Consider the following 25,717-nt stretch of genomic DNA (forward strand, 5'->3'; position numbering starts at 1 on the left):
ATGTTTGACACAGATGCCGCTGCCATTAAGGAGTCGAGTTTTGAAACACTCCTATATGTCTCAGTCTGTCTCTATTGCATATTATCAGTAAAGATGATGGCAGCAACTCGAATGGATTCAGCTCAGTCTCTGAATGTTCACATCATGACCACAAGATGGAGCAAAGATTCTGTAAGCCTAGACATACATAGTGTAGTGTTAAGCATGGTTGTAAGTCATTATTATGGGTTTTTGTCAGATCATCTGTCTTTTAGATTACATATGAAAAACAAACTCACTTATTATTTGCCCCGTTCTGTCATTCACAGTTTTCTTCAGAGTACATTTTATTTTAAATCTCCTCTTTTTGACTATTCTTGAATATTTATATTAAATAGGTAATCATTATTTTACAAAAGAAGGGGTTATCTGATGCAAATCAATTTTATTTTACTTCATGAATATCTATGGCAATTCTTTTCCCAGGGCTGACGGCCTGCTCAGATTGGTTGTCCCTTGTCGATACCACGAACCCGAACCGGTTCATCACTGTACTTCACAAGAGTACTAGACCCTGACTCTAACCAGAAACAATATTCTTCTATGAAATATGTGGCATGTGCCACTGAATAACTGACTAAATCATGTTGTAACTTGATTTTCCACAGAGCATTTTTTTTCCTGCTACAGCTATGTAGCAGGTGGTGTACGTTTGCCTCAGCCACACATTTCCTTGTAATCTATAGTTTAAATATTTGAGATCATTGTCTTTCATCTCTTCGTAAGATTTCAGTCAGGTTTTAACACATTCGAAGCGTGTTGCTGCCCTCTACAGGACATACAAATTCTATCTGCTCCATTACCATGCAAAATGTCAGCAGGTCTCTCTGGCATCATAACTTTTATGACTATTTTCTGCAATGTCACATCTTGTATTTTTTCAAAGCCTAAACTGAAACAGTTGAGATAGTTTGATACAAATATATTTTTATTACAATAAAAGAATGGGGAAGACCAAAAAGGACATGTGTATAGGGAATAAACAAAGCTGTTTGCTTGAGAATGAACTCTTAAAATGTCCAGATATGTCCATAACTAGCAACCACATTGTCTTATCAGGAACCTCCAGGAGTTTCATTGTACTATTCAGCCATCCCACCAAAATACAGTATAAACATTTAAGCAGTTATAAACTAAAAGACCAAAACTTTTTTGTCTGACATTAGACAATACTAATAAACTGCTGCCGACACATCAGCACAGACAAATAAAAGGGCTGATTGTTGTTAATAGTGGCCATTACATCAGCCACAAGTATTTATAGTCATTATAACCCTTAGCCATTATTCCCAGTCAACCAAAAATCATGTTTAGCGTTCACATTTGACCTTTTAAAATGTTTTTGGGTACAATTTCAAAGAGAAGCATTGAGGCAGCAAAGTGTATTTAAAAAGAAAAAGTATGCAGAAACTTATTAAAGGAATCAATCACAAAAAATTATCCAGGATTGTTTCCCTGAATTAAATGTCTTGATTGGACTTGAAAACCTTACGCTGATGTTCAGCAATATGTCTGAAAAGAGACTGTACCATGTGTTCCTCTGCACACAACAAACACTGTCAAATGTGAAATGACAGTGGGTCTGGAAGGACAAAGAAACACTATATCAGAACATGTTCCCTGGCTTTGTACATGTTTTCCAAAATGCTTCAGAGAATCACAATCAGATTTTTTTTTTCATTTGCATGAATTTTCAGTGTACAGTGTATTCAACAGTGTTTTCTGAACTAATTAGTCATTTGAATCCTTGTCTCAGTAATAGCCACTTGTATGGAACAGGATGAGGTGCCTTGTTTACACATCTTTTCATGGACTGGAGAATAAATATGTTGGACCTACAGACGCTGCACAGTTCAGTTTGGCTCAGTCACTGTCTGAGGATTCACTGGAGCTGGAAGAAGAAGAGGAGGAAGAAGATTCGTGTTTCCTCTTCTTCTGTTTCTTCCCGTGTTCCCTTTTGTTCTTTTTGCTTTTCTTCTTGTGGCTTTTTAGTTTCTTTTTCTTCCTCCTCTCCTCTTCGTCAGATGAGGAGCAGGACCTGCTGCGTTTCTTTTTCTTCTTTTTGGTCTTTTCATCACTCGATGATGACGCAGATCTAGGGAGTAAAAAAACATTTTTTTGAATACTAATTTATTTTGTTGCCCAAAATAAAATCATTCAAAAGAATGCGCATGTGTAGAGTATCAATCAAGTATTATCAGTAAAATAATTACTGACTTAGACTTCATGTTTGCTTTAAATCTGTAATAGCTTATTTTCTGTTTTAACAAGTCCACTCACACAATATAGAGAGAGGATATATATTTACAAATCTTGACATTTCTGTTGTCAGAAGACTATATAAGTATAAAAAAAGAGATCTCTGGGGTCAGTGTGAACACAAAAAAAAACATAAAAAATTCCAGGTAAGAAAAAAGTTACCTCTTTCTTGACATTCTGTCTCTGCTCTTCTTCCGTTTGTGTCTCTTTTTTCGATCGTCGCCGTCATCATGGGAACCTGCAAAGAATTGTAGACAGAAGAGTCGGGATAGCTTTTACTGGAATAGTAGCAGCTCATAAATTAAAAATCATCTGTAAAATCAGAAAATAAAGTATGTATAATAGTAGCAACATTGAGACTTCAACCACTAGCACTTCTGGGGCTACTACTGCTGCTCATCTATGTGCAATCATCAAAATCCATCTGATGAGTTCGAAAGGCAGCAGAATATACCTTGTCTTTTAAAAGATACACCACAAAAGGCCCAGCTTAGCCTAAATCACAAAGTAAGGCTGTGTTAAAGGAAAATGTCCCATCCCCACTTACTGTCAACCCATTTATTGACCATATTTTCCCAAATGAGAGTCCTGTGTTGTCTAACTCTGCCAAAAGAGTTAGAAACGTAAGAGCAAAATAGAAACTGTATCCTGTAACAGCAGTTTGGCAAACACTTGTGCTTGTGGAGGTTATTAACATCAAGGTGCATGACCTCCTAGTACTGAAGTATAAAGCTTTCTTATGTCTTCTTCTTACAATGTCTCATTGCCACCCTTGTGTAAAACTGCTTTGTGAATCTGTAAATTGGTTCTTCCAAGACTATCTAACAAGGATATAGAAGTAGCACATTTGTTACCTCTGCGATGCTGGCCACTTCGCCCCAGCTTCTCGCTGCGTGGACCTGCAGCTACGTCTTCTTCACTCTCCTCACTGCTGGTGCTGCTTACATCCAGGACGATGTCTTTCTGGGGGTCAACTCTGACAAAGTTTCGGCACTCGAAGGTCAAGTGTCCCGCTGAAAAATGAATGTCCAAGAGAGAATGGATGAACAACTACAACAGAATAATTTTAATGTTTATAATGAATTAACAGCAACACACACAGACACACACAGACACAGACACACACAGACACACAGACACACACAGACACACAGACACACACACACACGTGTGGGTCAAAGCTTTACTTACGATATCCACATTTTTTGCACCCAGCCCTGATGTTGTCCTTATTAGGACCTGTGAGATAATAAGAGTTTTTTAGTGTTCGAAGTAATTAAGTGTTTGTACAACAGCTATAAGAGAAGTACATTAGATACGTACATTAAATAACGTTTAAAGTGACCGGTTTTATCTGTTAGACTCTCCATTTACCCGTATTTTAGTTTCGCTATATACCGACAGCACACCACCACGAGTAAGTTAACTAACGTTAGTTTACTTTCTCTCTGTGGCGCATTAACATTTCAGCAAACAGCAAACAGCCATGTATACAACCATGTATAAATAAATACAGTACAGTCTACTTTAGCTTCTCGTGTGAGGTGAAATATGTCGTTTAAAGGCAGTATCGATTATTACAATTATTGTTTGGTCCCTTAGCCTTAACGTTAGCAACATTTTGTTAAGCCACATCGTTACTCTGGTTGTCATTAGATCTCCAGATTAAACTACACGAGCCATACACTTAAAAATGTAAACTTGTATACAAAATCTACTACTTACCTGGATCGGCCATTGTGCTTTCCACGATAAAGCCAAAAAAGTACAAAACGGATGGTTGCTAGCGCGCGAACCAACCAAAATCTCCACGAGTCTTCACTCAAAATACCGCCGGGCGGAAACGTTTTCTCTAGAAACTACAAGGTTCCATCTTCTTCTTTTGTTTCTTTTTTTCCTTTACTGGCTGAATCATTGGCGTATTATCGCCACCAACTGGACTGGTGGAGCCTGGAGCAGTAGATTGCACTGGTTTAAGGATTTGTTCATCCAACAACAGCTTCACAAAAACATTTTAAGCCAGTTTTGAAGCCTTACTTCAACATTCCATACGTGACATATTAAGTCGTCAACAATTAAATCAAACAAACAAGACCTGAAAACCACTGTTTTGAATCTCTGCTTGAATCTGTGTTTTTTGTATTCATAAGTCATGTAATTGAAAATATAGGCCAAAAGCAAATGAGTGTTTTGGATGAGTAAAGGTGAAGAGGCAAAATTCTGTATTCTCTCTATATTTATGAATTATGAATACTACTATCTGACTAACTCATGTATTACTTGTTGGTTTATTTTCCAAAGTTCATTTGTTTATTTGTGGGTAATACAAATATGCCACATGGGCATGGGTTTCATATAGAGTGGTGCAATGTGTGCCAGAAAGTTTAGACTATAACAAGTGTACATTAAAATCAATATTGTGTGCTCTTCCTCAATTGCCCTGACCCAGAGTAGCCATTTCATGCATTCCATGCATCAATTTAAAAAAATGCTATACATTTTTCAGAAACAATATTCGCCCCATGCTTGATTGCTTTCCCAGTAAAGCCACTTGTGGTTTTTGTTAGGGGTTAATTGAAGGCAGCCAGAGTCAGACTGGCAGATGGAAAATGTCGACAGATGCGGGGCCCCCAGACATGCCCTCATCCTAATGTCTGTGACTGTGACACACACAAACACACAGACGCACACACCATCTCACTCTGGGTCTTTTGATCATGCCATCTGCCTCAGTGGCCATTCTGCCATAATTAATACTGTAATTCACTTTATTTGCTATAAACACTGTCATTATTGCAGTCGGTGTTACCCAATCAGCTGATGCATCATGATAAGCAGTCTCACAGCTCTGCTGTTCAACTCAACCAGAGAACTTTGATCCACTACGCCTCACCTTTTTTTTTCTTGTGCACTTGTAGTCACCTGACATGCTTAAAAACACACAACCTGTTTTTGAGTTTTGAGTCCAGTTTTGAGTCTAGCCACTGACCAGATGTACCCGCACTTTCTGACAAGTTTTGTTGCAGAGGTGATGTTTTTCCATTGAGGCATGATAGAACTTTTGTGAACCTTTTAGCACCTTTGTATCATTATCACTGCCTTTTTCCTTCCTGCCTTTCTCGTCCCATATGAATGATTGATTTCTTTACATGACTGAGGTGATGAAATTGCTGAGAATCGTAGCTTGCACAAGAATATGACTGTCACATTAGCCTCGAAGTAGAGTGTTCTGTTTTGATGATGCTTGTTTTATTTTCGTTCAAAAATACAATTGTTGTGTTTCCCTTGTACATTTAAGCACAGCATCCTGTCTCATTTTAAAATGTAGCATTACAGTAACCAGCTTAAGTAAAGCCTTTCTCCAGGCTTTTAAAACAAACTTCAGTTACTCAGATCTGGGCTTGCTGTTACGAAGCATTGATTATCTAACAAGGGTAAGATACAGTTCAAAGGAGCGTGCTTTATCTTTGTGTCGGTTTATTGCCTCGGGTGAGAGATTAAAAGAAAGAGTGTTTGTCAGAAACCTGTGCAGCTGCACGGTAGACTCCCTCTCTGTAGAGAATTGTTAAATTCACTTTTCAGCCACTGGAAGGTGCAAAGAACACATAGAAGACCTTTGAGAGACAAGCTTTGTAAAACAATTCATTTACTCTTAGTTGAAAGGAATAGCCTGCAACTGCTGTGGCAGTACAGAGAAAAAAAGGCAGAATAGATACAAAAAAGACAAATGACACAATATCACTATAGCTAATAGCAAGACAGAAAACACACACTCAATAACATTTATAATTACATTAGTCATTGGTCTGTCTACACCGACACAGTGGAAGAAATGCATACCAGTAGTCTGGGATGAGGGACTCTTCTGCTGGCTAGTTCTTTACTGCATATATCATATTACATTCACTTTAATACAGATTGACTCAGAGTAATCTGAAACTGTTATTCCAGATGTCTTTTTACAAGTTTCATGCTTTCACTCAGACATACGAAACACATTGAATACTGTCTAAGTATTCCACTTAAAAACAATGCTTCAGTTAATTCATCTTCAATGCTTTATTGCATTTCAGGCTACCCAAAAAAACAAAACCACAAAACTGTGAGTTATCACCTTAAAACTGATTGAGAGGCACAAAGCACGAGGTTCAGCTTAGTCAGTCTCTCTTTTGCTTGCCTGGCTTTGCTAATTCCAACTCTGTCTAGTTTTTAACTACTTCTGTTAACCCTGGGTTTACTTGTTCAGCTATAGGTGTGCAGTATAATTAGAAGCCAATCACATGTCACGTAAGAGATCAATGGTGACCCCCTGTGGAAATTAGGTCACTGATAGTGGAAACTGCAGTAGAAATTGACATTTAAGTATCATATTTTAGTTATTTTATGAAATAAAGTGGTGAGAGCACCATTTTAATTTCAATTTTTCCAGAATAGACATATGGTTGTTTTTTACGGACCTCATTATAACTTGTCAGTTCATTGTAAATGCCACACTTTTCCCAACATTGGGAGCCTGTAGAAATGAGGACTCAACTCTTCCAGTAAGCTGATTGGTTAGCAGATAGGGTTCTTACACATTTGGATCTTTCTGATCCTCTGAGCTGAATCTGCTCTGATGCAGGTTAACCATGCAATGAAGATTACCGAGGTGATCTAGCTCAGTTAAGAGTGAGCCAACTTTGTATTTATATTGTCAAAAAAACATGGATTGGGGCCTTAAAGGAACGCTTTATTGGTAGCTGTTGACAGGCTGGTTCACAAACTTGTCTACATTTCTGCACATAAATAGCTCCCTGACAAAGATAAGACCGTGGTAAAACATTCCTCAGTGGCTATGCTGCTGCTATTTTCCATCCTTACCTGAGTCCCACTTCTACAATGTCTGTCGTTCATTTTGCTTTCTGTTAAGGGCTGACTAAAAAACAGCAAAGGAGCGTTGTATTTGTGTCAATGTCCTATATGCCAGTGAATCACACTTTGACCATGTATCTAAGGGTTTGTGATACACCTTCAACACATCATTAGAAAGGGTATATATACACATTAATGTGGTCCTGCTGAGTCTTCGTCTTTTTCTCTGCAGCCTTTGTGAGTCACTGAACAATCGTAAGATGGGATTTTATTTGTTTTTGCTGTTTTTATGGTGCATCAAACAAAACACAACTTTTTAAAATGTGACTGATGGGGATATGTGTCAAAATGAGATACATCCATCTAGTTTGTGGGAATTTTTCTTGACTGTTGGATTTGAAAGGGGTGTTGCATTCAAAACATTTCCAGTAACACAAGTTATATTGCGACTGCAGGAGCTTGACAGACAGAAATTCTTCCTCAGGGACAACAAACCCTGACTTAGTTGCACAACTACTGAGATGAAACTTTGAACAAGAAAAACAACATAAATATGCTTAAAAGTGACCAAGAAAATGACAGTAATAGGTAACTGTGCAGAAACAGAAGGGTCATGATCAGACTGGTTTTCGTTCCTAAATGGGATTCATGAAATTCACCAATTGAGATGAAACATGGCCTTTACACACCAAGGTCATCTCATTGCGAAATGGCTTTTATTAAGTTTTGGCGATGTGTTTATGAGCAAAGTTGAAAATAAATTATTGAAACAATCTGTACTCCACTGGGACGCTTCAGCCACAGTCAATTAAATCTAAAATGGATTTCCTTGTTGGCCAGCTTTTGCATGCATTCAGATTCATTATTCACATCTTCGTGCCACAAACACACGTCATAGACACGGCTTCAAACGGCGGCTTCACACAAAGTACTCTGGTGGTTCCCAGCCCGAATGTTGTTGTCACCCAGTTGTATGTTACCCCAACAAGCATCTGGAGAGTTGGTCTGGGGGCACGAGATGTTTAGGTATGAGGGACTTTTTCCCACAGAAAAGAGCAAGAAGATGAAACCTTTTGTGCTCATTCATCTACATCAATTAACATTTCTTAATCAGAAAGAAGCAAAGCTCCCATAAAAGATTCATAAAACAAGTTTACAGAAATGCTAGAGGCTCTGTCAGGCTATGCTTAAGTACAGCTTCAAGTGAAATGCTAAAACATCTTAGCATAGAATGTTAGCATGCTAACATTAGATAGCACAAACTGCAGCTAAGGGTGATGGGAATGTCAATTGGTCAAGTATTGGACAAATTAATAAACTGACCTGATGATGGTGTTAGATGAAAAGGTAAGTTATTATAATTCATCCTGATGGGGTCATGAATGTGTACACCCCATTTCACAGCAATCCATCCAGCTCATGGTGGTACAAGAGGAAAAATCAGGGGATCACCAAAGTCATCCTTTGAGGACCATGAATGTCCATACACAAGTCCATCCCGAGAGCCATACCATTACATGGATAAAATTCAACAAAGTCTTGAGAAGTCCTCAAAGAGAGTGATACCCTCTCTGGGACATTCAGGTGTGTAAAGGGTGCTGAGAGTAGCAGATAAAGACTTCAGAAAACAGACAAAAATAACACATGTTGCCTCAGTCAGTTTATTCTGGATCAGTGAACATTGAGACCTCTTCACTCAACATTTCTTTTGTAAATGTGTAGCTCACTCATCTATTGTGAAAATGCAAGTTAAGATTGTGCCAGAGACAGAAAAAGGTTAATGTTGTTGCAGTGCATACAGGTCACTGATGAAGCTCATAGTTCACTTAAAGTCCTGTGAATTACAAATGTATCTGCAGTACATGCAGTCTCCTGGGTGGTCCCCAAGAAATGTCAACCCCATGTCTTATTGGTAATCTGTGCATGAGTGTGTGGCCTGAACGCCTAAGTTGTAAATGAAATGAATACCACAAAACCAGTTGAATGAAAGAAGCTGTCCATCTCGCAGCAGGTCTCCTTGTGCCGCTAACAGGCCCTGTCTGGTCAGCACCTGGTGGACACTGTGGACGCGGCAGAGGATGTTTTTGGACAGAGGCCTGCCTAGGAAAATAAACCCACGTCTGACCTCAAGCGCCAGTCGCTGAGTCGCCCGACCTCACCACCTGACACAATGTTCCTCCCACAAACACGAGCATCACGCCTGGGTGGCCGTGCGGGAGAGGGGAACTCTCTTTGGCGTCCTTTCAGAAGGGTAAACAAAAGCCGTGAGGAAGAGGAGCAAGACTCTGATTTTATGCTGTTCCACCACAGTGATTGGACTCCTCGATTTATAAACATTAATCTTCTTGACCTTCATTTACTTTGACTCAGGCTAAAATAAAAACTGTTTTGGGGATCTTTTTGCACATTGCTTTTTGGCAACTGCTGGGCTGTTTCTTGTGTTTCTGCCTGGTCTTGTTCAAGGTCTTGCCAGGTGAGGCAAATAGCAGCTGGAATTGATTTGTTTTGAATGATACTTCTGTATGCAGTAGGAGTGTGGTTTCTCTCCCTCGCCCCCTCTGTCCTCCCACCTCCCTTTCTCCCTCCCGGCTCTCTCTTTCTCCCTCCCCGAATCTTTCTGTGCATGTGTGATGGCTTCTGTAATGAGGGCTCTTTGATGTGGAGGAGATCTAGGGTAAGCAGAGTGCTTAGTTGAGTGGGAGGCGAGGAATGCGAGGCAGGTACACCACGGTTGTGTGTGTTGATTAAAAGTCTTGTTTTCTCCCATCAGACCGCGCTCGACCATCCTGAATACGAATGTATCTCTCCGGATTTCCACAGTTTCCTGCATAATCCTGGTTTTCAATCAACATTTAGCTCATTAGTACAAGTTTATTTTCACATGCCTGTCTTTGTACTGTACAGCATCTACACACTTGTTTATTTCCCTGCATTCCTTAAACCCTTTGTCCCACTTTGACTCCTCTGAAACCAATTCAGACATTTCCTGCAGCAAACTACAAAGCCTCAACCTGTGTGAGCTGCTGACAGACATGTGTCCACAAAGGACCGGGAGAGAAAAACACTTTGATTCCATGCATTGTGGAGAAAAAGATGGGCAGCGTGGGGAGGGAAATGGGCCTGCTCTCTGATTTGATGGATATTTCTGACGCAAACTGGTAAAAAGGTGAGAGCTGCTGGTGGTGCAGATATGTGTGTGTGTGTGTGTGTGTGTGTGTGTGTGTGTGTGTGTGTGTGTGTGTGTGTGTCCAAATAAATGTGTTTCCCCCTCCTCTTCTGCCTCTGTCTCCAACAAAAGATGTAAGCCAAGGCTACAGAATGGTAGTGGTGGAAGGAAAATAACTTTTTGTTTTCCATCAGTCATTTATTGCTTCCCTGGATACCTTGGAGGTGAGAAACTTCGCACGCCATTGTTGCAGAAGGAGGTATAAGAAGCAGAGTGCAGTCGCCAGGCATTTGGAGACCCAAGAAAACAGGAGAGGCGGAAGACAAAGAAGAGGAGCAAGAAGAGGAATGTGGAGAGAACAATAACAGTGTTGGGAAAAGAGAAATAAGTCTGACACCTGAAGAAGAGGTGGGATGATACTGCTGATGAGCTTACTTCTCCTCACTGGATGTGGCTGCTCAGGTGAGTCCGAATTTTATATATGTGATGTTGCTAAGAGAGCGAAAAAAAGGGCGAAATTAGCAAACCAACAGCCATAAGCAAATATTTGATGTGGGCATCATGTGCCCATGAAAGCACTTTTTTATGACATGATGTCAAATGCAATATATTCTTCAATGCACACAGTAAAACTGGAGCTATAAGCCTGGATATGAGTTTACTGCAATTTACTTTTTTTCCATGTCACAACATTTAGGTCTTAAGTCAGACATGACAACCATGGACAATTATAACACATCACAGAGAGGCAGGCAGGCATGTTTGCATTCACACATAACACACACACACATACACAGTCTTTCTTATACACACGAGACTTTTCTTTCGATCTTTCTTGTGCTCATATGTGCTCTGCTTCTTGCTAAACCAGTCTCTTTAATTTACTCTCTCACACACACACACACACACACACACACTATAGCTTAATTAGGGTAAACTCCATATTTCCTTTATGAGTCCAATTAAAAACTAAGAGGGGCCACTTCTCAAAGCTGTCAGACTGTTTGATGTTGAGGTAGCAATCTCCTGCCGTAGCTGCTGTGAGCTGTCTTGAGGCGGGACATGGGTCTCTCCGTACTTCACTTCTAATTGTCCCCCAATTGAGTTCTTTGCCTGCAGTAAAACCTTTTATGACTGGCCTTCCAACTGTTCTGAGATGGGATCTCAGTCACAAGCTCTTCCCATAAAAAAGGGGTTACATCATTTATGGTACCTCCCTAAATCTAGATATATTCTTCATCTGTCTTGTGGATGTCACTCTACGAGTGTGTGTTTGAAGGGAAGGGGGGGTCATATTTGTGACGATGGCCAAAATAGATCACAGGCATCATTGAAGACTTAGTTTAATTGTTCCTCCAGTGCCGTCTCTGTTTTTATCTCTTTTAGACCTGGCAGTGTCTCTGTCTCTTCAGTCTTTTTCTTTCCCTACTGGAGCCCTTCTTTAAGATAGCATAGCAAGCATCTACAACTTTCACCATCTATATCCTTGTCATCTGGTCAATCTCCCCTATCTTTGTCATATTTCAAAAACTCCTTTTAAAAGCCATCCTAAAAAAGTCAGGGAAAAGGATTTGGCTCTTTCTTTGAAATCGCGGCTGTGTGGTCTGGCACCACCCACATGTATATCCTTGCTTTGACAACCTGAGCCTAAACATTTCCCTCCGTGAGTTGTAATCTAGACACAAAGTGGGGCTAACAACTGTAATTTACAAAATCTATAGGTTAAAGGAGCCCTGCATGTCAAGAGCAGAGAGGAGGGAAGCAGAGGGGAGTGTAACATTTGTAATTTACTTTTAGGGGAGTCTGACTCAGGATCCAGATGCTGGAATGGGGGAGTGCTTGTGTGTGTGAAGAGGTATGTGTGCAGCTGTAAAGCCAGTGTATATTTATATATTTATTTTATACTTTAAAAAGATCTGTTTTAGGTTCTTTACGTATACAACCATACAGGGCAACTCCTCCACTAGATTAGGTCATGTGCAGCCTCTTTCACCATTCATTGATGATTCTCTTATGAGCTGTTTAAATGTTTAATTAAACAAAACATCAGCACCTGAGAAAAGCCAACTCTCGACAGACAGCAAAAAAAGAAAGAGAAAGATCCTGTACCCAAGTGAAGTGTTTCCTTCCACAGTGAAAACCACTTAAAAGAGACATAACACCTATTTATATGAAGCAATAGATGTCACAGCTTTAAAAGAAATACACTGTTTTAGCATTAGTCCTTGTTATAGATGATGATTATTCTTTACCAGACTGGGTCCTTTATATTTTTGAGACTCATGAACAGGTGCTTTTTGTGGTCGGATAGAACCGGAAATCTGATGAAGAGCCCCCCCACTGTATGGTTTCCTCTGCTTCGTGATCTCAATAGTGCACACAAGTCACCATCTGCTACACTATAAATATCCTGTATACACTTGCTCTCTATCAGAGGGTGGGAAAGTATGTATATATATATGTATATATATATATATATATATATTTATTTTTTTTACCAGCAGATATCTTCTTATCCCTCCTGCATGTAGCTTGCAATTTATTTCAATGGATCATATTTACTAGTAGTCAGGACTGCTTTGCTTGGGGGAATAAAAAGATGAAATGTGTTTTTGCTCTCAACAAGTTAGATATCTATCCCTTGGAGGTAGTAGGTTGTACAAGCGATTGTAGTTTTTAATACATAGTAGATCAAGAAATATTATGTATTACCTCTGAATATAAGACTGGATTAATAGCATGGCTTTAAATTTAGATGCTGAAGGTTCAGGAATTGATTCTATGACTGAAATGTATATAAAATATACATTTTAGATTAGATTTCTTAAACGGTTAACGTGCCCCGCTTTGTCTTCTAAATTCCCAGAAGTTCACTGCATTCCCACAAGCATTCCAGCGTGCCATATAATCAGCCAACAAAACAAACTAAGCACCTCTTGGTGAATGGATGATCCACGCTGAGACCTAAAACAGCCACCAGGTGTTTACACTTGTCTTGCAGGAAACTAATTTGACTTTCCCAACATAAGCTCGACTTTCTCTCAGGGGCAAACCCATAACAAATGGACAGACAGACTTGCCTCCACAAGTTTTCCTGCTCTTTGCACATTGCCGCTGGTATTTCCAGTTCATGTGGTGTGGGCCACATCATGTGAGGCCTCTCTACCCAGATTGCTGCTATGATTTTATTGCAGTCTTGATTAGGCACATGTGACTAACTGCAAACCCCTGTTGGCAACGGGTGAGCGGTTGGCAGAAAGCAGAGGTCTTCCTGAGCTCTGAAATGTAACGAGATTCAGCCTCGCGGGTTCACTAGACGAGGGCCGTTCGCCGGGAATTTGATTCTTCTGGCCGTGTGGAACAAAGTTGGCCCAACTCACTTCATTTCACACATTAACTGTTGTGTTTGCATTGAAGAGAGACATTTTCATTCTGCAGGCGGTCTCCACTACCTCACAGAAGAAAAATGCTAACCCCGCTTCACTTCCCATGGAAAAAACGGCCAAGTTGACGTGGTGAGAGGGGAAAAATATTGGGGTCTTATAAATGCAAAAAATTCAGAGGGGGGAAATGAAAATATGACCATTTCCCTGACATGAAAAGCAGAGCCCATCAAGACTCAATCATTATATTCTAAAGAATAGGTTGGACCTCTTTCCCTTTCCTCCCTTGGACTGTTTTTCCAGGAGATGGGGGGAAAGAAATGGAAAGAGACTTGGTTATGATTTGTATCGTGATGGATGCCAACATAAATTGGGTAGCCATTATTTTCTCTCCCTGTTAAAGGGACTGCTGCCTAAAAAAGACCCATTATACTGTACATTTACCACATCAAAGGACCATTCAAATTTCTATCATACACACTTGTGAGTGCAGGAGCCAGGGAAAAGAGAGAGAACTGAATTAAAGCACCCTTTTAAAACAATATAATGGGGGTGGTACATTTTTCAGGAATCAAAGTGAGTAGAGGGGCTGTGATGCTACAGTGCTCTTGTGTGGTCCCAGCTTCTCTGTCTCTTTTTCTCTCTCTCCTCTGGCTCTTCCTCCTTCTCTCACATTTTCTCTTCCCACTTTTGTGTCTCTAAGCCTATGAGCTGGCGTTGGCCCTTCCTTACTGCACACCCAGTGGGGCTTTAAAAAGGCAGGGCCGGAGGTCTTAGCAGCCACACACACTCTCTGCCTGTGCCTCTGTCTTTCGGTCTCGGTGTGCTTGCTCTGAAAGCCGGCTGTGTCAACCTCTCCAGCCTCCAGGTCGCTCGGATTAGAGATGCAGACGCCACATTGCAGGGCCCCCAATCTCCTGCTCGTCCTTCTGGGCCCCATACTGTTGGCTGTGGGCCGGGCCGCTACGCAGAGCCAAGGTGAGGAGACGACAGAGTTATTATTGCTGCCTGCGGTTGGGATATTAGTAGCACTTTGTGGGCAGACAAATGGACGCGCAGGGAGACTCAAGCAGGTAACCTCAACCTGGGAAAGGGTGAGTGTGTGAGGACAGACTGTGCTTGAGAACTTGGTTCATGAGGACAAACTCAGGTATGTAGGTGTAATGAGAGTTTGTGTTAGTGTAGATGCACAAAAGCATATGTGAGTATATTTTTGCCTGTGTCTATACCTGTTTATGTAAAATGTGGGATGGACTGTTTGTCTTTCCGTTGTTTTGGTGTTTGGCTGGAGGAATGTTCCTGTTAGATTTCCTTCACTGTAAGACTCTCAGTGGGCATGAATGGACAGAAACCAAAGTGTCTTCGTGGCTGTTTTTGTCATTTTTGACGCCTCTTGAGAAACCTCTTCTCGTGTCTAACCCAAGGCCAAATATAATTCAAAGTGTCAGAAAAAGGCACAGAGGGATGCAGGCACGCACAGACACACCTCAATTCACTCGAAGCAGCTCTGTACTGGAGCTTTACACTTCCACACAGGCAAACGGCACACACCCACACATACTAAGCAGTCACACACATACCTGATTCTCCACCTGCTAAATCTCTGAGATCCGCTCATATCCATCCACACTCCCATCTCATTTTCTATCTATGTGTGTGTTTCCTCTGAGCAGCGCTGTACGAACTTGAGAAGGAACCAGCCTATTGGGATGCTCAGGCCAGGGCAACACTGGATGCTGCGCTGAAACTCCGCCCTCGGGACCACCAGGCCAAGAACATCATCCTGTTCCTCGGCGACGGTAGGTCGTGTTACCATTATGGAATCCATTCCAGCATACATTCAATACTGACTTTGTTGTGGTTGAAAATCTTTACCTTTCAGCCTCAATGACAAACACAGCTCAATATGCAATGCAAGACAATGATCAGGTGTGTTCAGTTACAGTTTTCTGTGATCAGGATGGATTTAGGGAAAGTGGCTTGGACTGTGTGTGAGTGGTAGTGCAGGCGTGTGTCTAGATTTGTAAGGGCTGATGAGCCAGTGGTCGTAATAAAACTTTGGACAGCTTTAGTCGCTTGTTCAAATGCTTTTAATTTATTACGTTTACGTGGGCTTGACTGAAGTAGAACAGCAGAAGTAGTGTGGCATTAATCTCTGAAACAATTTGGAGTTCACATCTCATCTCCTGCCAACAGCCAATGCTGGTTTCCTTTAATCGTGAAGGTGATTTTTCTCTAACCAAGTAGTTTTAGTCACCTAAACTCAAAGCTGCACTGACAAACATTTTATGGTAACAACGGATCAAATGCCAAAGGGTAATGTGAAAGGGGTCTCTCGTAGTGAGTGGCCCACAGAGAATTATCCTCCTTTACAGTTTCCCTTGGCTCTACAGAGCAATTTGGAGTCTTTCAGCTGATTGTTTTGGTTTGTTAAGCCAGCTACTAGCTTGTGAACATAGTGGAACATTTAGCAGCTAAAGAGCCAGATATTTCCCTCAGTGAATATTGGATTTACATTCATCAGGTGGCAAGAGACATGACTCCAAAAGAATACTATTGTTAAAAGGCACCAACTGTCATAAACTGCACCTGTTTTGTCATTTAAGTATGACAACTTATTGAACTTTGCATCGTATTTTTAGGAGCTCAGGAGGTGGAATGACAATTAAAGGTGTAGAGATTTCTTATGTTTACATTCTGTGTTGCTAACCAAAACACATTGTGTGTGTCCTTCAGGCCTCACATATGTGTTGAGAGCAACAAAACATTTGCAAAGCTGATTTTTTAGATATTTTATATTGGAGATTGTTTATATCCATGTTTTCTTGCTAGCAGTTCTCTTCTTCATTGCCTTTGTTGGCACATCGCTACGTTTGTTGGCACTATGTGTCTGCACAATTCAAACTAAACTAAGTCATAAAAAACATTGCTCCATAACGTTACTAGTGGTCAAAAACTATCTTTGAGGTAGCTGCCACCCTGAAGATCCTCTCCAGACACGTTACATGTCTCCTCCTTTAGCAGTGTAGCGTGGCATTCAGTGACTGTAGGGATGACTATTGCCTGTTGGGGAAGTTTCCATCTGGATCAGATTTGATTCGAAAATTGTTCACATTAATTGTCACTTGCGTGGTATATTTACAGCTGGTGAGGCATGAGAGTAATTTTTGTAAGGGGGGCTGTTTGAAGGCGCAGAGATTTAAAAGTGTTTTTCCTGTTAACTACTAGAATATCTGCTTTAAATCAGACCTACTGAGTCACATTTCTGGGTGGTCGAGGTTGAGTTTTCTTTGTGCATCTCTCCAGTTATGCCCTGCCCAGAGCATGTTCTCAGTTTTATGACCGTGATGTTAAAGGCAGAGTTTAGTGCATCACAGTGACATGGGATTCGTAAAGTATGGTCTTCAAAGTCAAGGGTGAAATCCAACAGTGGACCACAGGAAGAGATAAAACAGGTCCCTTCGTTGTTTTCGAAAATGTGATCTAAAGGTATATACTGTATGTTTTATGTAATATATGCAAAATGGTGACATAGCCGTATTTTTATGTATGTTTATATGTCATATGTTCTACCAATAGTGGTCTGAATACTTGCCTGGAAGAGTCAGTGTTGGTCTATGTGATGATTTTGTTTGAAAATGTGGTTCTCCTAGAAAACCACTGCCTTGAATGCCCGGTCCATTTGTGGATTCAGTTGATGTTAATGGCCTTGACATGCTTTGACTTTGTTTTCTTAGAGAATTACTGAATCACATTTTTCCCCCTCAGCATGACAATTATAGTCTGAGCATTTCTTGTCTGGATTTTTGAAATGCTCACTAACTGGACAGAGAACAGTGTTCTGGGCTCTTTGCAGGGCAGAACAGCAAAACCTTCAATATAATCAGAATCTAGATTTCTATATCATTGTTTTTTTTATTATGTCAGTAGATTGAGATAGTGAAGCTAAAAAAATATAGACCGACCATATCAGTGAACCTTCACCTGTCAATGATTGTCTCTCAGGGATGGGCGTGTCCACAGTATCGGCAGCTCGAATCCTGCGAGGTCAGATGGAGGGCGGATCAGGGGAGGAGACAATGCTGGCCATGGACACCTTCCCATATGTGGCCCTGTCAAAGGTGACATACAACACCTGTTGACCTGTAGTTCATCAGTCATTATTCATCAACCAATTATCAAAGTGTGGATGACAATACAATTCCTAATTTGAAAGAGCCAGTTAAACTGTGAAGAAGGCTATTTCACAACCAATCTGTTCTGTCCTGATGAGTGCATTTTTAATCAATTACATTTCAAGCTTCATCACTTAAATACTAAAAAATTTTTCAACTGTTGGTGCCGCAACATTTTATTTTCAATAATCCTTCCGGGTATGAATATAGATATTCATCATTTACCAGTAAATACTTGTACAATAACTTTTATTATAGGTTTTGGTAATGATAGTGTTTTACTACAAAACATTGGATTTGTATTAGCTGATTTGTACGTTTAAATGGGAAAAAGGGCAATGACAATGGCAACGTAGTAATTTAGCACTTTTTTTCAAAAAAGCAAGTTTTTCATAATACTTTACAGTAATGAAACAGGCCTTAGAAGTTACATTTTTCTATCATGTGTCTGCACTCTGTGACCTGAATTTCTTTGCCTCCGCACACATACACATTATCAATGCTGATATCAGTGGATGGACTTCAAGGATGAGCTCTGTTGTCAGGTGTGTGTGTGTGTGTGTGTGTGAGAGAGAGAGAGAGAGAGAGAAAGCGAGAGAGAGAGGTATCACATGCTAATATACTTGGGAATGTTATTCACACGTATGCATGTTTATGTATGTGTCTGTGCTTGCTTGGTAAATCAGTACAGTGTGACACATGTAGAGAGAAGAAGAAAAAAGAGAGAGACATCTCTCGCTGAGAGATGCACTGCAGATGATTACCCCACTAAAAAGAAGGGTGGGTCGGTGGTTTAGCGTGTGTCCATTTTTCACATGCTTTGTTCTCTTAACATGTTGCATCTTGCTTAATACCTTCCCGCGCCGACTTCAGTACTCAAACCTTTGTGTGAAAAGATTTTCACTTTACCAGAAAATGCTGACATTGTGGTAGAAACACATTTGAAGTCAGATAAAAGTAGGATTCAGCTTCTGGCCAGGCATAATCCCTCAATTACTGTACCTTAAGTGTGAGTGAGTATCCAGTGTCTAACCTATAGTGTAGAAAGGGAAATGCAGTACTACTTTAAATGTATGTTTATTTATTGGTGTTTGTGTTTCTAATCCACAGACCTACAGTGTGGATAAGCAGGTAGCGGACAGTGCTAGCACGGCTACAGCCTACCACTGTGGGGTGAAGGCCAACGCTAAGACAGTAGGGCTCAGCGCTAACGCAGTGGCCTACGAGTGCAACACCACCTTCGGTAACGAGGTCTACTCAGTACTACGACGTGCTAAAGCACAAGGTAAAGACACTAAATGGCTTGGCTAAATAGTGGGTGTGCTGTGTAATGGAAAGATCAACTTGTTCAATTACATTGTTATCTCAAGATAAACGATGACCATATCTGCCTTGAAATGAAATATGAGGAATAAAACAATCATCTGATAAGCATGTTCCCTGCTACTTGAGTTATAGTTCAATGTTCAGAATATGTCTAATTAGCAGATCATTTCACATTAACCAGTGTTCACGTTTGTGCTTGTGCTCATGTGTATCATGTTCACAGTGTCCATCATTTGTGTGCAACTGTCTGTGTGCCAAGGCATGTCATTTGTGAGGGATCATTAGTGTCCATTATAAGAAATATTCTACTCACTATGTTTAGCAGCAAGATGTATGAGTTACATTTGCTATGTGTTACTGTCAGTGCATCTCTGTGTCATTATATCAGTGCACTACATGGTAGAGTGCCATAGATACAGTAGTATAGATCCCAAGATAGCTATTGCATCAGGTCCAAAAAGTACTTGTTTTGACATTTTATCATAAAGGTTAAATTATACAAAGTTTTTAGGAGGCAATACTTAAACGTCAAACACTGAAAGCATGATGATTGATGATTTCCATTTCTCACTCATTCATTGCTGTAGCAACAAGCTTTTCTAGAAAGCAATGACCTATATGGTTAACTGGAGCCTGTCTTACCCTCTACCTCTACCATGACTTCATTCTCCCTCCAGATAAGAAAACCTCCAATGTGCATAACAAAAATCTTTCACATGTGTGCCACTGCCTTCACAGTTTTACTGATTTGGGTGTGTCTCTGGGTTGTCCAGGTAAATCAGTTGGTGTAGTGACCACCACCCGTGTCCAGCATGCCTCCCCGGCCGCTGCGTATGCCCACTCTGTCAGCCGCAGTTGGTACAGTGACGCAGATCTTCCTTCCAGCGCCCACAGACAGGGCTGTGTCGACATTGCAACCCAACTGGTCACCAACGTTGACATTGATGTATGTTCTAGTGCGCATGCGCCGAACGTGCATGCAGACTGTCGCTGATTCTGAATCAGAATCAGAATCAGAAATACTTTATTGATCCCCGGGGGGAAATTGTACAATTCTGATCTGAAGAACAATTCTGATTGGCACAAAATTACAAAAAGATGATGTTTGATTAATTGGATCAAGTTCAATTTTAAAAATACTGTGCTGTAAATTACTGTACTAATCTTATATGGCTCACTGCACAAGTGAAACAGAGTATAGTGCTTATCTACAATAGTAGTATGTCCTTTGATAATTGTTTTGTTTTCAGATAGATATGGAGCAGTTTGGAAATAGTCACCATGTGCTTTTATGTGATCTTACAGTATATTGCTCAGAAGTAAATTACGTAAATGAGGGGTTTTATTAGAATATGGCTCATTTTATTTGCAAAGTGCATTGAGTGCACTGTGACTTTGATCTGTTTAAATGTTTTTTAAGACATTACAAGACAGTTGTGGAATACAAGACTGAGAGACAAGGTGCAGGGAAGAAATAAAAACACAAGAACGACAGGAGAAGACCTTAGAGCAGAGTTCATACAAGGCTTATATTCAGATTTAGTCCATCTTAATGATATCCATCTTTAAATTCATCAATTTTCATCTTCCTCATTTAATACAACCCTTTGGCATTGAGAGGATGTTGTTACAGGAGGTAGTATCCCACTGATTTTCGAGATGTGAAAATGTAACATTGTTTAAAAAGAGAAATATATTCGAGTGAAAGGTTATAAAAAGTTGTTTATGTTGCTCTGGGGGTTGCTCATATTGCTATGATTTCTGGCTGAATACAGCATATTTAGTTTTATGGCCAACTGAAAATATATCGGACTGTATGTGGTCGAGGTACTTTTACCTTACATACATGGACATCCAGAGCCAATAATTATTTACTTATGTCACACCATTGATACACACACCTTATTTACATAGATAATTAACACCTTAAAAGGCCACATACATATGAGAATACCGTACTCTTCCAGTCATTTTCATTTTCCGTCTTGATCCTCTCGACTCATGGAGCCTTACTGGTTTAAATTCTAGCCATAAAATCAAAGACAGATTTACACATGAGATGTGAGGTGAATGAAGTTAAGTACCTGGTAGATTAGAAAAGCAGCAGTTCTGTGAAAACCACAGCTCTATTGTTAGGGCAGTATAATTCTTCAGTATAATGACCATCATAGTCTACTACTGTTAATATAATGACTCCATTTTGTCTGGTGTCCCTTTAAGGTGATTCTGGGTGGAGGGAGGATGTACATGACACCAAAAGGCACCCCAGACCCTGAGTACCCTACCTCCAACTCTCGCAAGGGGGACCGCAAAGACAAGAGGAACCTCATCAACGTGTGGCTGAAGGCTAAACCAGTAGGATTATTTAACACTGCTGTTGAATATTTCCACATATTTTACGACATGAGTCACAGATTCAGGTATCCTCTGGTTTGTTTTTCAGAACAAGAAGTCACACTACGTTTGGCACAGGAAGGAGTTTGATGAGATAAATGTTAAAACTACTGACCGGCTCATGGGTGGGTATAGCTGTGTTAACACAGACAGATGCAGTATATATTTACTGCAGTATATAAAACACTCACTGACACCACACACACAAGACTGAACTCACACATTATGTACACGCACAATATTTGTACAGCTGTATCTACGTTACTCCACTGTTGACGAATAGACTTTTTATCTAAGTTATGAAGTCTCAATGGCTTAGAAATAAGAGGAGACCTGTAAGGTCAGCTTTCATCTTTACAGCCATGTAGAGTAGTCATGACGGTGCACTGTAAATTCCGGTTAGCTAGTGTTATCACCCATAACTACAGTGATAAAAACCAAAGGGCAGGTTCCTTGCTGTGATGCTGCGTACGACAGTAAGACAGATACAACAGAATTGTTATCGTCTTGGGCAGTTAAATTGCTTTTATGTACATGTTACATGGATGTGTGCTGTCTGAAATTTTTAATACATTTGAAAGTGTTCCTGCATTTCAAATAAGAGGTGACAGGAAAACAGAATATGCTTCCCTAAATGGCAGCAATTAATTGTTATTCTAAGCATTATTAGCATGATCAGAGCATGTTTAGATTACGTGCTAAGTTTACAGTTGTTCAGTTTAATTGTTTTCCACTTATGTCTTTCATTTGGCCTTCCGTCTTGAGTTTCCTCTCACTCTGTTCTTTAGCTCTGCCACTTCAGATTTAACTCGTCATCACCACCGTACAGTGCCAAAGTCACTTTTTTTTTATTTTACGGCACCTTTAAAATATTCTTTCCTTCTTTTCGGTGGCTCCAGGTCTGTTTGAGCCAAAGGACATGAGATTTGAGGTTTTCCGAAACAGCACACGTGACCCCTCCATTGTGGAGATGACAGAGAAGGCCATACAAATCCTCAGCAAGAATCCAAAAGGATACTTCCTGTTTGTGGAAGATGAGTACTATATCAACTTTATCCTCTAACTTAACATTGCATCAACTTTAACTTTTGAAAAAGACTGTCTTTAATATCCTACTACACCTATTTTTGAAGAATGTCAGGCAATAGATAGCATAATCAAATAGGTATTTTCCTTTTAACTACCACTAAAATGAGTCTAGTGGAGTTGTACTAGTGAGACGTTTCGGGCCAGGTCTAATTAATTAGTTCTGTGCTGCTCTGTGTTACGAGGGAGAATTGATCATGGCCACCATGACGGCATTGCCAAACTGGCACTGACAGAAGCTGTGATGTTCGACCGAGCCATTCAGCGCGCTGCACGACTGACCAGAGAATCCGACACTCTCACTGTGGTCACCGCTGACCACTCCCATGTCTTCACCTTTGGTGGTAGCACACCCCGAGGGAATCCCATCCTTGGTACGGTTCAAAGCACAAAAACTTGATTGCAGTCCAGATTGAAAATGGCATGAAAATTATTCTGAGAAATGTAAAATTTACAAAGTACAGGGGGAGTAGTAGAAGTACCCTAGAATGACTAGCTTTTAGACATTCATACTGTATATGGAGGTGATTACATAAGTTTAAATTTTGTTTTTTGTCTCAGAAAGTACATGTGAGTCTGTGTGCTCCTTTTGCCTCTATGTGAAAAGATACTTTGGCCAATGTTTTATTACTCACCTTCTCTACCATTATTTGTTATTCAGGTCTGGCACCAAAGAAAGCTGATGACAAAATGCCTTTCACCAGCATCCTGTACGCCAACGGCCCCGGTTATGTCCATATAAATGGAACCAGAGGAAACATCACAATGGTGGATTACTGTAAGTACAAACTAATGTCTTTCAGATGCGACACTCGTCTGTGCTGATGTGTGTACAGACAGCGTGAACTGATGTGGTTACAGCTGACTCATGCCTGTGTTTTTCTCTGGAAAGCAAAGATGAAATATGATGTTTATGGCATTTGCTGTGCACTGTTCTGTTCTCTGCACAGGCCTCACTGTGTACATGTAACTGTACTTAAAAAAGCTATTTGTATTTCTTTGTGGAACACTGGACGGCAATGATCCAGTTCCTCCTCCTCTTGTTCTGCACCATTCGCTTTAGTCATTGCATGAGTGTGTATACTTGAAGGTGGAAATACTTCTATCCTGGGATGAATAACCTTTTAAAACCCCCAATTTTGTCTTTTTGAATTGACTGGCGTCACTCTATGTTTTTGGAACCAGTAGTTGTGTCTCAAAAGTGCAGACTCATCTGGCACCTTAAGTAAACATGCAATCATAAGTGAGGGATTCATTTCTAAAACTTGTATCCATGTGGAGAGTCATTGCAGAAGTCAGCATCTATATTCTCATGACTATACTACAAGACTTTGAGGCCAAAACACCATTGCAATGTATGTTTGACAATCAATCCACTAAAGGAGTCTTTTGAGTGCATTAAAGACTGCAGTTGCTTCAAGAACACTTTACTGTCCTACTTGTTTTCCAGCATTGTGTGTTTGGGGAGGAAAAAGTTATGTAATCTGTCAATACACTTCACTTTAGAAAAGTCAGACAGTAAATGCTGTAATTTCATCAAAAGGACTTAAATTACTGTCTGGGTTTTTCAAAATGTTGTAATTAAGTTTAATTAGGTGAATTACATACGATTTACAAAACACCATTTGTAATCTCAAAGCTATCCAAAGATGTTCCCTGGAGTGGGTGGTATTTGCACTGACAAACCAAGGGAATCTCTTGTAATAGCAATGCTCAAAGCCCTTAATGTCAGTGTGGCAAAGACAGCATATTCCATTTTTAGTGAAGTGCACTTTATTCGTATGGTCCAGTGCTGTGAGCAAACAGTGATATATTATAATGCCTCAGTAAATAGTCTACTGGGTTGCGGGTAATACTGACGTTACACTGAAGTTAATGTGGATGGACATCACGGTTAATTTATGATGATAAAAGGGATCAGTTTTGTATTAACTTTAACAATCGATGATCCGAGTACAGTGTTTGGTTACATTCTACCCTCATTTCTCTCCAGACGATGAGGAGTACATGCAGCAAGCCGCCGTTCCATTGGATGCTGAGACACACGGCGGGGAGGATGTGGCCATCTACGCCAAAGGCCCAATGGCTCACCTGTTCCATGGGGTGAAAGAGCAGAACTACGTGGCACACGTCATGGCCTACGCTGCCTGCTTGGAGCCCTACAGGAACTGCCCTCCTCACCCCCACACCCACACCTCGAGTGGGTGTGTGAACACACCCTCGAGCCTCCTGTTTGGCCTGCTTGGCCTCCTCTGGTTACTCAGATGACGCCCAAACACGCACACATCAACACACACACACACACACACACACACACACACACACACACACACACACACACACACACATACACTGTATGCATGCAGCAATACAGACACCCAATGCACTAAATATTCAAGTACATGCACACACATTCACTGTATGCACACAGGCTGGCAAGTCAGAATGCAGGGGTAAACATATGCTGTGCTGTATGTCATAGAAATATACTTGCATACATCCTGATCACACATGTACATTCACATGAGCTTGTAACCTAGAATGCATGAAAAACGTAGGCTTAAACATGCATGTAGTAGCTCTTATTCAAATACAAACTAACAAACAGGTGGACATTGCAGGCTAGAACACATGCAAATATGCAGACATAAACCTTCATTCATACACAAGCGGCTCTTTAAAAAACACTCCATGCAACTGTTGCCATGATGGAGCCATCAGCATTTACTTCATGAGGACTATTTCAAACTTCGCAACATGACTACTATCTTGCACTAACTAGTTCTTTCATTACTTAGTTAGCTTTTTGTCCTCCTCTTATTTTCTAAAGTTAAATACAAACTCTGCTAGCACTCTGCTGGCTCAGAGCTATCAAACATTTTCAAGGAGCTGCAATTTACCAGTTACACATTCATCTGAGGCTTTAGCCAAAATCACTTGAAACAAGCAAGCTGGCTGAGAGCTCACCATTCAGCTTGTGGACACTTAGACAGGACACACAGCTTTTGATGTACATGATCGTCACTGTCCGGATGGAA

At 40.5% G+C, this 25,717-nt stretch overlaps 2 protein-coding genes across 3 annotated transcripts; one reads left to right on the forward strand and one right to left on the reverse strand.

Annotated features, from left to right (window-relative positions):
- Window positions 1-991: 991 nt before the first annotated feature.
- srek1ip1 (SREK1-interacting protein 1) lies at window positions 992-11,609 on the reverse strand. 2 transcript variants are annotated; one of them, XM_070908271.1, is made up of 5 exons: window positions 11,545-11,609; window positions 3,490-3,539; window positions 3,153-3,311; window positions 2,461-2,536; window positions 992-2,080 (listed from the first exon to the last, which is right to left on the reverse strand). In XM_070908271.1, the coding sequence occupies exons 1-5, from the start codon at window positions 11,607-11,609 to the stop codon at window positions 1,903-1,905; spliced, it is 528 nt and encodes a 175-aa protein (XP_070764372.1). In that variant the 3' UTR covers window positions 992-1,902. The 2 variants fall into 2 exon arrangements, with proteins under 2 accessions (XP_070764372.1, XP_070764371.1); XM_070908270.1 differs by lacking the exon at window positions 11,545-11,609 and adding an exon at window positions 4,024-4,088 and having other exon boundaries at window positions 992-2,134; window positions 3,490-3,537.
- alpi.1 (alkaline phosphatase, intestinal, tandem duplicate 1) lies at window positions 10,729-24,947 on the forward strand. Its single transcript, XM_070908268.1, has 12 exons — window positions 10,729-10,777; window positions 14,560-14,676; window positions 15,372-15,497; window positions 17,704-17,819; window positions 18,984-19,158; window positions 19,973-20,145; window positions 21,420-21,554; window positions 21,643-21,718; window positions 22,493-22,627; window positions 22,862-23,053; window positions 23,341-23,457; window positions 24,673-24,947. The coding sequence occupies exons 1-12, from the start codon at window positions 10,729-10,731 to the stop codon at window positions 24,945-24,947; spliced, it is 1,686 nt and encodes a 561-aa protein (XP_070764369.1).
- Window positions 24,948-25,717: the final 770 nt, after the last annotated feature.

The sequence above is a fragment of the Enoplosus armatus genome, chromosome 7, assembly GCF_043641665.1.
Source record: "Enoplosus armatus isolate fEnoArm2 chromosome 7, fEnoArm2.hap1, whole genome shotgun sequence".
NCBI classification, from domain to species: domain Eukaryota; kingdom Metazoa; phylum Chordata; class Actinopteri; order Centrarchiformes; family Enoplosidae; genus Enoplosus; species Enoplosus armatus.

Excerpts from the sequence above, each read along its gene's own strand:
- alpi.1 (XM_070908268.1), top strand. The coding sequence starts at position 10,729 with ATGATACTGCTGATGAGCTTACTTCTCCTCACTGGATGTGGCTGCTCA. Across the intron at positions 20,146-21,419 it reads TCACCAACGTTGACATTGAT|GTGATTCTGGGTGGAGGGAG; the intron begins GTATGTTCTAGT and ends TGTCCCTTTAAG. Across the intron at positions 21,719-22,492 it reads AACTACTGACCGGCTCATGG|GTCTGTTTGAGCCAAAGGAC; the intron begins GTGGGTATAGCT and ends CGGTGGCTCCAG.
- srek1ip1 (XM_070908271.1), bottom strand. The coding sequence starts at position 11,609 with ATGACCCCCCCTTCCCTTCAAACACACACTCGTAGAGTGACATCCACA. Across the intron at positions 3,540-11,544 it reads ACAAGACAGATGAAGAATAT|AGGTCCTAATAAGGACAACA; the intron begins ATCTAGATTTAG and ends TTATTATCTCAC. Across the intron at positions 2,537-3,152 it reads AAGTGGCCAGCATCGCAGAG|GTTCCCATGATGACGGCGAC; the intron begins GTAACAAATGTG and ends AATTCTTTGCAG.